We start from the raw sequence: 12637 nt of genomic DNA, 5'->3' as shown, positions 1-12637 counted from the left end.
GTTTGTTTGTTTTTTTTTTATTTTTATTTTTTTTTTTATTTTTTTTTTAATTTTTTATTTTTTATAAACATATATTTTGAGATAAAAATTTACCTAAGACCTCTACCTTACTTGTCTTTTGAATAAGACTGCATAAGACTGCTTCACAGAAATAGTCTGGATTCCTCAGTCCTACTCTGACTTGTTCCATTTATTTCCAGGTGCAATTTTTATTCTGAGGCAAAACCCAGCTGACTTGACAAATATCAAGTCAATTTATCCTCCCTACCCCAGTCTAGAAAGCACAACACTCCCACAAGAGCAAGGTCAGAGAAGAAATCTTTTCCATCTGCGTCATTTGTGAGTGGAGAAAAGCAGTTTGCCGCAATTCCACATATACACAAGAGGCCTTTCCTATTTGGGTATACACAACTCCACTCACTAGTCATCAAAATGAAATGAAAATATTTGAAAATCAATGTGTTCTAAATACTATACTGATCATAGAATTCAATGACTATTGAAGATTCAACTTCTTTCTGAGGAGCTCACAATTTAATTTATATCTAAATTAAACAGACAGACGTGACAGATTTTGATAACAAGCAGCTGTGAACATGATCTCATGATTTACTCCTTAGAGGAAAAGATCTCTTCATATAAGGAGCATTTTTAGATCAATTATTACTATTGTGAATAATCATGTTTTGACACTGTTCAGTAACTATACAATTAAAGTTAATACATCACTTTAAGCTGCACAGTGAATGTAATTTTTCTTCCTAGTGTGATGTTTGAAGCACCAATCTCCCCCTTTGCATTCTTCAATTCAATCTGTTTCCATAACAACCACTGGGATATATTTTTAATGATTTTACTTTCTTACAAAAATCAAAGCTCTTGAAAGGCATAATGTCTTTCATTTAATTTCCCTCATTTGCATTTTATAGTTATTCTAATAAAATTTTAGATTTCATTCACTATTGCCTTTGGCAGTATTTTAGTAAAGGCTTTGTAATAGCAATTAAAAACAATAAGTGATAAATGATCAAATAAGAAAGAATTAAAAGGGAAACGAAAATGAGGTTAAAAAAAACTCTACAAATTCTATCTTCCCTGACATAATCTATTTTCAGAATGCATAAAGACCACTGCACAATGAACAACTGTCCCATTTGCTCAGAGAAGTAAGGTGAGCCTGTTGAAAATAAGTCTGTGGGTTTAATGGGAAATTTAATATAATCAAGCTCCTCTTTCTATTTCCCTTTTATTTGGTTTCTAAGAGAGGTAATGTTTGTGGGACAATACCAGTCCATTTTCCATAGGCAGATGCATGATTTCCTTCTGTCTGATAAAATTAAAAGTGAATGATGGGCACAGTTGGGAAGAAACTGAGAACAATGATTCTGGCAAATATTAATTGTAAGTGTGATATTTTAATTAAGGACAAATTTACATTTTACTGCCTATTGCGTTGAACAAAATACCTCCAATACCAAAATTCTTACTGAAGGCAGAATCTTATTTCAGTAGAATGTACTTTTTACAATCATGATTTTAGTTTCCAAAGCTTGAACTTATGTATTTTGGTCATAGAAACTATCTCAGAATTGTTTGATCTTTAAGATGGGTTCTTCCATATCTCTAGGAATATGGCATTCCTAATAAAAAGAAGGGATTTAATATATGAGATTTTACACTTAATAGAGCTTTATAAACAAACAAAACTCACTTTCATTTAGTTCATGCTCTGTGCTCAAGCTGTTTATCCATTCCACAAATTTAATTAAGTTCCTGTTATGTTTCAAACACCTGGGATATAGAGTTAAATAAGACATATCTTCCCTTTTTCATCTTACATTCAGGTGAAGAGAAACAGAAAATAAACCAACACACATTCATATTTATATAAATATTTTCAGATAAAGATGAGTCTGAGAAAAAAAGCAACACAGAATTGGCATAGAGTGAATGTGTGTGGCATAACTGGGTGCAATATCAGCAGCAACGCTAATCAGCATTGTTAGGATAGACACACCAGGTCCTGAATGAAGAAACTATCCTTGGAGATATCTAGAAAAAAAAATTGGGGGTATATAATCTAGATCACATATACGGCCCTCATATGCATTTCCATAACATAATAAACATCACCATCATAATTACTAATTTATGAAGCAGATTACCTTCCTCCTCAGTTTGATATGCTAGTATCTGTGCTGACATCAATGGTTAACTTGAATCAAGTTTTATAGTCAATAATCAAAAGGATGTAATTCTTCACTCCAATTTGGTGATTAAATATTGTATATTAGATTCAGTACAACATACTCTAATCACTTTAACCAACTCCACCGCTGAATGTTATGAATAGAAGGCATTTTGTTGATTTTAACACAAAGGACCTTAACCTACTAGACTTGGATGTGGGGGTTAGGCATAGCAAATAATATCCACTCCACCTCATTTTTATGTTTTGGCTTAGAATAAGGAAAAAAATGTTATATTCATCTCTCTATAGCAAAAGCTCTACCTGACTTATTACCTTTATTTTCATCAAATTTTGCTCTTTTGTGATATTGTTGCTTATTTAAATTGTGAGATCATTGTAATTAATTATCACCAATTATTATTATCAACAATTAATTATTATTAACAAATCATAATTAATATTATTATCATTAATTATTATTATTATTATTAATTATTATGAATCATACAAATTATATGCATTTATTTATTTTCTATTTGATATCCAGGGGATGTCAGTATTCACCAAATGATAAAGAATGGAATTCTAAATGAAAAAGTCTTAAGTTCAGGTACTGATTTTTTTCTATATTACACAAATATCCAAGTGGGCTAGTTTAATATAAAACCAAGGAAACAATAGTAGAGCCTCTGAGCAATAAGAATAACAAAAAATGTGAAAATGATATGATTCTTCAATTAAAACATACATTCTATTTACATGTTTTTAAAAGTAAAAATAAAAGTGCTTCATTTTCATTTCTGATTTTTCATAAACTTAATAAGTATGGAAATTTAACCTTCAACAAAACTGTCCTATTTTGGAAATAAAAGATTATGACACAATGAAACATGAATCTTTTTAACTGCATGTTTTATTAATAAATACTTACTTAAATTGTGCAAGGATTTACGTTGTCCAGGAGCTGCAAATTTTCTTCTTTAAATGGGTATTTTTAATTAATTAATTATACTTATTTTTTTTTCCTTTTTTTTTTTTTTAATTTTTTATTTTTTATAAACATATATTTTTATCCCCACCCGAATGTTTATAGCAGCAATGTCCACAATAGCCAAACTATGGAAAGAACCTAGATGTCCATCAACAGATGAATGGATCAAGAAGATGTGGTATATATACACAATGGAATACTATGCAGCCATCAAAAGAAATGAAATCTTGCCATTTGCAACAACATGGATGGAACTAGAGCGTATCATGCTTAGCGAAATAAGTCAAGCAGAGAAAGACAACTATCATATGATCTCCCTGATATGAGGAAGTGGTGATGCAACATGGAGGCTTAAGTGGGTAATTATACTTATTTTTAAAATTTAAATTCAATTAGCCAAAATATAGTACATCATTAGTTTTTGATATAGTGTTCAAAAATTCATTAGTTGCATAGGTCTTATTTTTAGAGAGCTTTATAGCAAACTGGAAAAATCTTAAGATTTAAAATCAGACTTACTATTTCTGAGACAAATTATTTAACCTTTCTGAGTTAGGATATTTTCTCTTGAATAATGTATACAATAGTATCAATTTCTCATAATGGGTGTAGTATATAAATAACCGAGAAATTAGAAGATCTGTGGCCTTATGATTTGAAGTGAATTACCCAAAACTCTTAAGAACATCTCCATATCATTACCTATTTGAATAATTAAATTTGTATTGTGTTCATCTCAGTATGGTTGTAAGCTATAATGAAACAATGGACATAAAGACTGCTTTGAAAATTATACAGCTTTATAAATATATCACACACAGATGTATAAATCCTTGAAAGCTTTCTTATCTAGTCTTCCCTCTTCAGTCTATTCTAGAGTTGCAAGTACCTCATCCTGGAAAATGTACATACAAGGTTGAAAAATGTGCCCTGAGTTGACAAATACATGGTTGGAAGTGGCAAATCACCTTATCAAATACATCAAGTGACACTTTGTTCTTTTTCTCTACTTAATGATAATCTACTTACAGCCTCAAAGACTCATCACTGATTACAGAAAAGTAATTTTCTCTGGAGTCATTGCTGACTACCTAAAAAATGACACTTTTAATCTCCTTATTTTGTCTTCCATTGATATTTTCAACTCATAAAATTCTTCCTCTTTTTATTTCTGATTATTATGATCTCCATTACTCTCATTTTAAATTTAATATTGAAACTCTGATTTGATTCAGGATATTGCTTAAGGGTACAGTCAGTATAGGGCACTTTGCTTTTATTTTTAACATGTAAACTGTGTTACATTAAATTTAAAAGAGAAATTTCTTCCCTAGCTGTCATAGAAGCGCTCTCCCACCCCTATGGTGCAGCTGTGAATGTAGTTTCTTAATAAGCATAATCTCTCAAACCTCAAATTCAGTTTAAAACATTTACACTAAATTAATATTTTCTGAATTTAAAAAGCAGGTAATCTCAATTGCTTTATAGATTTAAAAACAAAACAACATAACAACAACAAAAAACCTATTCTGGGGCAACTAGGTGGCAAAGTTGGTTAAGCATCTGCCTTCAGTTCAGGTCATGATCTCTGGATCTTGGAATGGAGTCCCCTGTAGGTTTCCTGCCCTGCAGGAAGTGTGCTTCTCCCTCTTCCTCTCCCTTTGTTCCTCCTCCTAGCTCCTGCACTTTCTCTCTCTCTCTGTCTTTCTCTCTCATAAATAAATAAAATCTAAAAAAACACAGTTCTTTTCAATTATGTCAGTTATTGATGGTATAGTGGTGAAAATGGCTGTAAAAATGGCCGTACTTATAGGTCACTAAGTGCAGAGCAGAGAATAATCTAACCGTCACATATAACCATAAGATTATAAAGAGAAGGCCCTATTTGTCTTTATGCCACACTCTCCTGTATTATTCTCTCATTCACAATCTTTGTGTTTAGCTAAATGCATACAATCCAAATAGTGACTATTCTCCCCCAACTTGAGGAGACATGACAGAGTGGCCCTCCAGATTTAGACTGTTTGGATTGCTGGAATCCCAGCCTCATCAACATTACCTGGGTCACTCTGGGCAGGTTTTTAAATTTCTCTATGCCTCAGTTTCTGTATCTAACTTATCCAGTTTCCTTTCCAAAATAGGGATAATGGTTATTCCTACTTCACTGGACTCTTGTGGGTATTAAAAATGAGAATATGTGTTAAATATTTAGAAAACTCCCAGTACTTTCTAATCAGCCATCTCCCTTCTCCTCCTCCTCCTCATCACCACCATCATCTTTAGATGGGATATGATCTGTACCAGAAAGCCTCAAATGCTCAGGATGACAGCAGAGGAGTAATAATAAAATATGTGCATACAAAATGGAAATATAGGACAAAACTGCTATCTCTCAAAGGAATGCATTTGTGGTGGAAGCTTGTTGAGTGCTCTCAATTTCCTTATTTCAGTCATACAAGACCATATTTCCTCCTTTTGACAGATACACTGGAATATGTCATTGATTTCCAGCCAAGGGCATCAAGTGATATGCATCACTTCCAGGCTTAACCAGATATCTCCATGGTCACCCACTCATTCTTTTCCATATGTTATCTGATACACTCAGATGTCCTTTGTTTAAGACAGTAGTCCCAAGAGATGGAAGGAGTAGGGATCCTGCCATTCATTGTTGGAGAGTCAAATGACCTTTATCAGAGTGAGTCATGAGCAAAAGCAAAGCTCAATTATGCTAAGCCATTGAAATTTCTGATTTGTTAAATTTCATTGATTTGTTAAAGCTTCTCTTCTTAATTTTTTATATTGATTACTAATTACTAAGATAATAGTACTCAACTCTAAATCAGGTCTTGCATAATCTACTTCAAGATGCTGGAATCAGATTGCTCCTTTGACATTTACCTCTTGGCCAGCTTCTGCCAATACTAGTGCTAATGGAGACTAGACGACAGGGAGAGAGAAAGGATTTGTTTCTTCTTACTTATCCTGTTTCTGCTAGTGTCATCCTAGCAATGATTTTGTAAGTAAGTAGTGGAAAGTGGATCCAAGTTTCTTATTGCACCATTTTATTGCACCATCTAACTACTCTTGCTTTTTTGTTAGATTTTTATTTATTATTTATTTGAAAGACAGAGATCACAATTTGCCAGAGAGGCAGGTAGAGAGAGAGGAAGGGAAGCTGAGTAGAGAGCACGATGCGGGTCTTGATCTCAGGACCCTGGGATCATAACGTAAGCCGAAGGCAGAGGTTTAACTCAGTGAGCCACCCAGGTGCCCCCATCTAACTATTCTTATTGCACCATCTTCTTTTCCTTCCACTTGAATATTTAAGGATTGAGAAGAGCCTCTCCTTTAGATTCCAGGTCCAAGATCCTCAGTGTCCCTTCCTTGAAATCAAGTCTCCTACATCAGCTGAGAAGCCTCCTTTCTCAAAGTCTAAGGTGCAACCTGAGGGGCTCCTCTTTCAGCCTTTTAGGTTCAAATAACTCCTTCCTCCTCCCAGTGGTCTCTCTCTGGAGGATTGTTACTTCTTGCAGTTACTAAGTACATACACTTTTCAGTCCTTCAAGAGCTGATTAAATAAATATTCATATTACATTCTGTGCTAGAATTACTATTTCCTGTTTACCTTCTTCTACCCCAACTTTTTTAACAACCTAAATATAGAAAATGGTAGCCAAAGCCTGTGCTACCATCACAAAAATCTAAAGTATATGGTGTTTGCTGAGTGGTTGGGCAGTGGGTGGCAAAGAAACCAATTTCAAAAATAGAAAGCCATCTATTTGATGTCCTGGCAAAACTCTTGGCAAAACTACAGTTTGAATTAACTTGAGACGCAGGCAGTAGGCCTGCTGGACTGGAAACACTCAAAATAGATGGAAAAACAAAACTTAGTAATGTATATTATCAATTATTGGCCACATTCAGCAAAGTGTTAAAAGAAGCTCAGGAACTAGTATAAAAGCAGATCTGAGTGGGAACAGAAAGACTATAGAAGTTTAAGGGTTTATTGGACAAAATGTCTGGCTTCTTCTTAACCCCAAATGATGGGATATGACTTTAACGCCAAGTGTTGAGTAACAAAGATACAGTAAAAATGTACATTTGTATAAAAGCATATATTTTATATAAAGTGTATAAAGTGTATAAAGTGTATAAAGTGACTCAAGGCACTTATGAGATTTAGAGCTGACACTGAGCAAAACTTTTCAGTTAAACAAAATATCTCTTTACAAAGATTGGGTTAAGGCTGTGGTCCTCCAGAGTAATTTTCAAGATAATATCATCTTAAGAAAGAGGCATGAGAGAAGAGAAAGTCAAGGGCTTCCCAGAAAGAACTTTCTTAAGCACATGGACTATGAGGAAGCAAATCAATCAGAATCCTATGAAGATATCTGAAAATTGTGTATTCAAAGACCATGATGCTAAAAATACAAACCTTGAAATATTTAAGACTTAAAACAACTCTTGATCCCACAATTTTTTCAAAATAGGAAAAAAATATTTTAAGGGTATACAACCCTCATTAGGCACAAGGAGAATAAAAGAAAATGAACTTTCCAGAGAGATATTGAGAGGCCAGAGAGAACCACTAACAAAGATCTCTCCAGGGAGCAGGGTCAGAGCCTATTCAAAGATCCTTCCTGTTTAGTAGGATTTCACCTCTGATTTCCATGTGTATCTGATTCTTTTTCCAAGCATGAATATTATTGTGGTTTCCCTTGTCCTACTCCTCTTCTATATATTGCGTACATATGGATGTTGAGAGCTGGTTGCAAAATGCGGATAATCTATTCATAGGTGATTTGCTATCACCATCATTTGATGAGGACCATAAATAACCAGTGCTCATGGACTTGAACTGAATCCAGTGATGGAAATACTTTTGTTATTTCTCTTGTAATAATCCTTTTTCATGAGGGAGTGGAAACATTACCTAAATATTTGGCAACCAGAAGGGAGGTCTACAGCAGAGAGGGACTGGGTGCTCTCTAATTCCATATGCTCTTCTTGGTTATATGGCTTACTAACATTTACCAGCCTCCCTTGCAGTTCAGATGGGGCCATGCAACTAAGTTTTGTCAACAGAAGGATATGCACACATTCAAGGCCGCTTCAATATGTACAATGGCTCCCACAGTCTTTTCCTTTCCCTCAGGGACCTAAGAAGCCATGTCCTTAAGAAGGCAGCATTAAAAGATGAAAAGAGTATGTATCTTTGATTCATCATTTGACAGTGAAGGAGAACTGATTAAGACACTAGGCTATGATATAAGAAAGGCATATTTCATTTTTCCTATGTTGAGAAACAGATGTTGAAATTATGTTTCAATGACTAGAGGCTATCCACCTAGTATGGCATTGGATTTTAAAATATCAATTACTGGATTTATTAGATTGGTAACTTGATGAGTTTTCCTTAACCTAAAAGTATCTGATGAGAAGAAAATGTCATCAAGAAAGTGAAGCAACATGGTGTAGTAAAATAAAACTTTACATTGAGAAACCTGGCTTCTAGCAATCTTTTTATCATTTACTAGTTAAGTGACATGGGGAAAGTCAATTAATTTCTCTGGGCCATAGTTCACATCTGGAAAATTAAGCTAATATTAGGTTACCCAATTATAGGAGAAAGCCAGGCCAAATGTTTACTCAAGAATTTTTATGGTTTTGATCTAGTTCTATGAAATAGAAATTAAGCACTAAAGTCATCCTAATAAAAGCATGGAAGTAATTCTTTTTATCTTAAAATTTTTACCCTTTGTATGATACCTGACAAAGTCCAGCTTTAAGTATAAACATTGTGTAACATATTTTTTAAATGGTGTTAACTCATGTCATGCAATTTTATTGAAAATAATAATTTACAAAATATCATGTTAGAGTGAGATAAAGCAATGCATATGATAATTCCAAAAAATGTATTCATCAGAACTTTGACTATTTCATGACATTACACACATTTCTACATACCATCAGCCCTCTCTTCACAATCTAAGATGATAGAATTTAAGGAAGATCTCACTTCTATCTTGTCAACTGAATGCCTACTCCTTCAGGTGGTTTCTCTTGATATTCACTCAGTACTGTTTACTTGAGATCATTATTTCTATTTAAAATAGTAGAACTTATCAGGGAGATCATATGATAGTTGTCTTTCTCTGCTTGACTTATTTAAAAAAAAATAGTAGAACTTAGCAAATAATTCTAGAGTAAAAATTAAACCTAAAATCATTGCTTATATCTAATTATATGTTCATCAACTAATAAATCAGGCTAATGGAAACACTTGTGTTCATATAAAATGGCAAAACAATAATTAAAATATATCTAACATGTCAATTTAAAACTTACAGACTGAATGGAATTTTTCTTCTTTAAATCAAAATGAAGAATGTTGTAGCCAAATCTAAACAAAATGCATAAAACCCCTTTTGCTAATGAGTTCTCTCTTCCTAATCACTGGGAAACAATGGCTAGCTGCAGCTGGCTATTTAAGTTAAGCAGAAAACAAAATATGGAAGAGTGTATTATTGATTTGGTCTTCAAATTATTTTTGTCATTACTGAATTCACAAAGTTGTATAAAATTATAATTTTGATACTCTTTTCAGAGATTTTTAGAATATATATATAGGAAAACACAGAAGGCTTGATTCTGATTTTTCATTAATTCTGGATAACTCTACTCATTTTTCTCCACTGATTTCATTACACAAATGTAGATTACAAGATATGAACTTTAAGTAACTCTTTAAGGTTACTAATATAATGGAGGGGCAAGACTCAAAGAAATACAAAGAAAAAGAAACTGTTGTTTTAGCTGAATTAAGCTCTAATAGTATATGACATTAGACATTTTATTAATATAAATTATCTATATGAACAATATAATGCAAATGTAAATATTACTGTAAACAAGAATAATGTTTACATAAAAGTTATCCCTTTCCACATTTCTTAGCATTCCATTTACATACAAGCCATTTTGAAGAAAAATAACTTTTCACTCACCAATGTGGAGGTTTGTGAGGCATCAGCCAAATCCCCTGAGATCTCAGGCGTTCGCGTGTTGTTTGGAATTCTGTGAGGGTTACGGGCTATCGCTTCACACCAGCCCAGCATTTTCTCCTTCCTCTTATCCCTTTTCAATTTCTGAAATTCTGAAAATAATTTACATTCCCTGAAACAGGTCACTTATTTTGGTTGTCTGTTTTTGGAAAATGTACATAATTGAAATTAAATAAGCAATTTAATGACATACCAATGGAGACATTTTAATTTAGTCAGAAGTTATGGGGAAGAAAAGAATATGCTGATTTTTAATACCATAGTAGGAAATTAAAACAGTACATATCTATTCAAAGAGCCTAACATCTTTTATACATCAATCTGTGAAACTTCTAGACTGTTGGAATTCCTTGAAACAGGTTCTAAGTGTTATTTTCAAGAATCACGTTATAACATGAATTCTTACCTTGGGAGCTAAAAACAATTCCATTTTCTGATATATCTACATATTCCAATGACATATAAAATTAAGCAGAGCTTTTCAGATGAAAGGTCTACAGATGCAAAATAAATTGAACACCAGTCAGTGATAAAGATTATTCATTCTAGCAGTGGCATGATTATCTCCCTCATAAAGTTCTGCCAACTGAAGAAGGAGAAATTTTAGTGCAAGCATGATAAGGGTAATATATGACGTACATCACCCCATCACCAGTACATTTTATTCATTTAAAAAATTTCCCTACTATATCCTGAGTAAAAGTATTCTACAACTCTTCCTAGCTTTCCAGAATTTTCCATTGGGGAAGTTTTTGTTTTTGTTTTTCATCTCTGAAAAAGTATTATCAACAATGACTTTTTAGTATAATGGAGAAAACATTGTTTCCCTTGTAAACTTTTACAGCCTACTTTTCCACTCCACCACCCTCAGTAATTAGAAATAGTTTATTGCAGGTCTTTAGTTAAATGCATTACACTGTCAATTAAATATCAAAAATAATGTGGAGTAATTATTTTTCACAGCATCCAAAGCAATTAGCAATCTGGTGGTTTATAACATTTCAGTGATTCAAAATAGCACATTTCATAGCACTAAGAAAAGTAACATAAAGAAAGGTTGCACTAACAGATTGATGAGTTATTACTCTAAATGACAAAATACTCAAGTTAAATGGATCTGAATAATGTAAATAGGGAAATTATAAAACACACACACACACACACACACACACACACAACTTAGGGTGGGCAGTTCAAGATGGCAACATAGGAAGACTCTAAACTTACCTCCTCCCACCAAATCTACAGTTACACATAGAAAATTCTCTCTGAAAAAACAAATGTGAAGACGAGCTGAAACAGCTCCTCCACAACAAGGGATAAAACAGATACACTGAAATGGGTAGGAGATGCAGAGACATGGTCTTGCCAAAAACCCTGCCCCCAATGTGGACACCCACAAGTGGAAGGGGTCTCCCAAATAAAAAGCATATTCCTGAGAAGCAAAGGGCACAAGCCCCGTATCAGGGACTCCAACCCTTAGGACTTGCACCAGAGATACAACCCCCCAAAGTCTGGTTTGAAAACCAAAGTCTTATATCCAGGAGACCCAAAGGGCCATAGGAAACTGAGATTTCTAACTTAAAGTGTTTGCACAGTTTCATTTGCCCTGGGACCCAACACGAAAGCAATAGTTTGAAAAATGGTTAACAATATATGAAGAAGATTTACTGCCTATTCTTAAAGCATCTCTGGAGGGTCAGAGGCCTATTGGAACGCTCTCCAGAAACAAAGGGGTTAGTGGGTGTAATTTTTGCACTCTCCCTCTACCTTGTCATCACTGACTGCACTGATCCTCAACCCTGACTTGCTAAAACCAGCAGGTGGGCATGCCCCAGCCTGGTGCTTCCTCATAGCCCTGCCCTGCTAAAACCCAAAGGGCAGACTCCCTTATTCTCCATTAAAGGCAACAGGTGCAGGTAGTCCTTTCAGAGCCTGTCACTTGAACACCTGGTTCTGGTGGCCATGGAAGCTTACATTTCTGGTCTCCATGGAACTGAAACAATCAAAGACAGTTCCGTGAGGGCTCTAACCCCAAGGCACTGAAATACCTGCCATCTTTCTGTGACCACTTCTTTAAGACAGAGAGAGATAGCTGTTTTGTCTAATACACAGAAATAGAGAGAGCCAAGGAAAGTGAGGAAACAGAAGAATAAGTTCCAAATGAAAGAAGAAAATAAAACCACAGAAAAAAAGTTAATGAAATGGAGATATGAAAAACCCACCGCAAATATCATTCTCAATGGAGAAAAACTGAAAGCTTTTCTGCTAAGGTCAGGAACACGGCAGGGATGTCCATTATCACCACTGCTATTCAACATCGTACTAGAGGTCCTAGCCTCAGCAATCAGACAACAAAAGGAAATTAAAGGCATCCAAATCGGC

At 34.1% G+C, this 12637-nt stretch overlaps 1 protein-coding gene across 2 annotated transcripts in view; it reads right to left on the bottom strand.

The window, feature by feature from the left end:
• Positions 1-12637, bottom strand: part of MARCHF1 (membrane associated ring-CH-type finger 1) — a 916809-nt gene that overhangs the window by 317267 nt on the left and 586905 nt on the right. For both annotated transcript variants that reach the window (XM_059374251.1, XM_059374241.1), the window contains exon 3: positions 10196-10344. In XM_059374251.1, the coding sequence (XP_059230234.1) occupies positions 10196-10306 (111 nt within the window). In that variant the 5' untranslated portion in view covers positions 10307-10344. The remainder of the gene's footprint in view (positions 1-10195; positions 10345-12637) is intronic.

Source organism: Mustela nigripes, chromosome 1, assembly GCF_022355385.1.
Source record: "Mustela nigripes isolate SB6536 chromosome 1, MUSNIG.SB6536, whole genome shotgun sequence".
In the NCBI taxonomy this organism is placed as follows: domain Eukaryota; kingdom Metazoa; phylum Chordata; class Mammalia; order Carnivora; family Mustelidae; genus Mustela; species Mustela nigripes.
The sequence above is the reverse complement of the archived record's forward strand: the minus strand, read 5'-3'. Positions and strand labels throughout refer to the sequence as shown.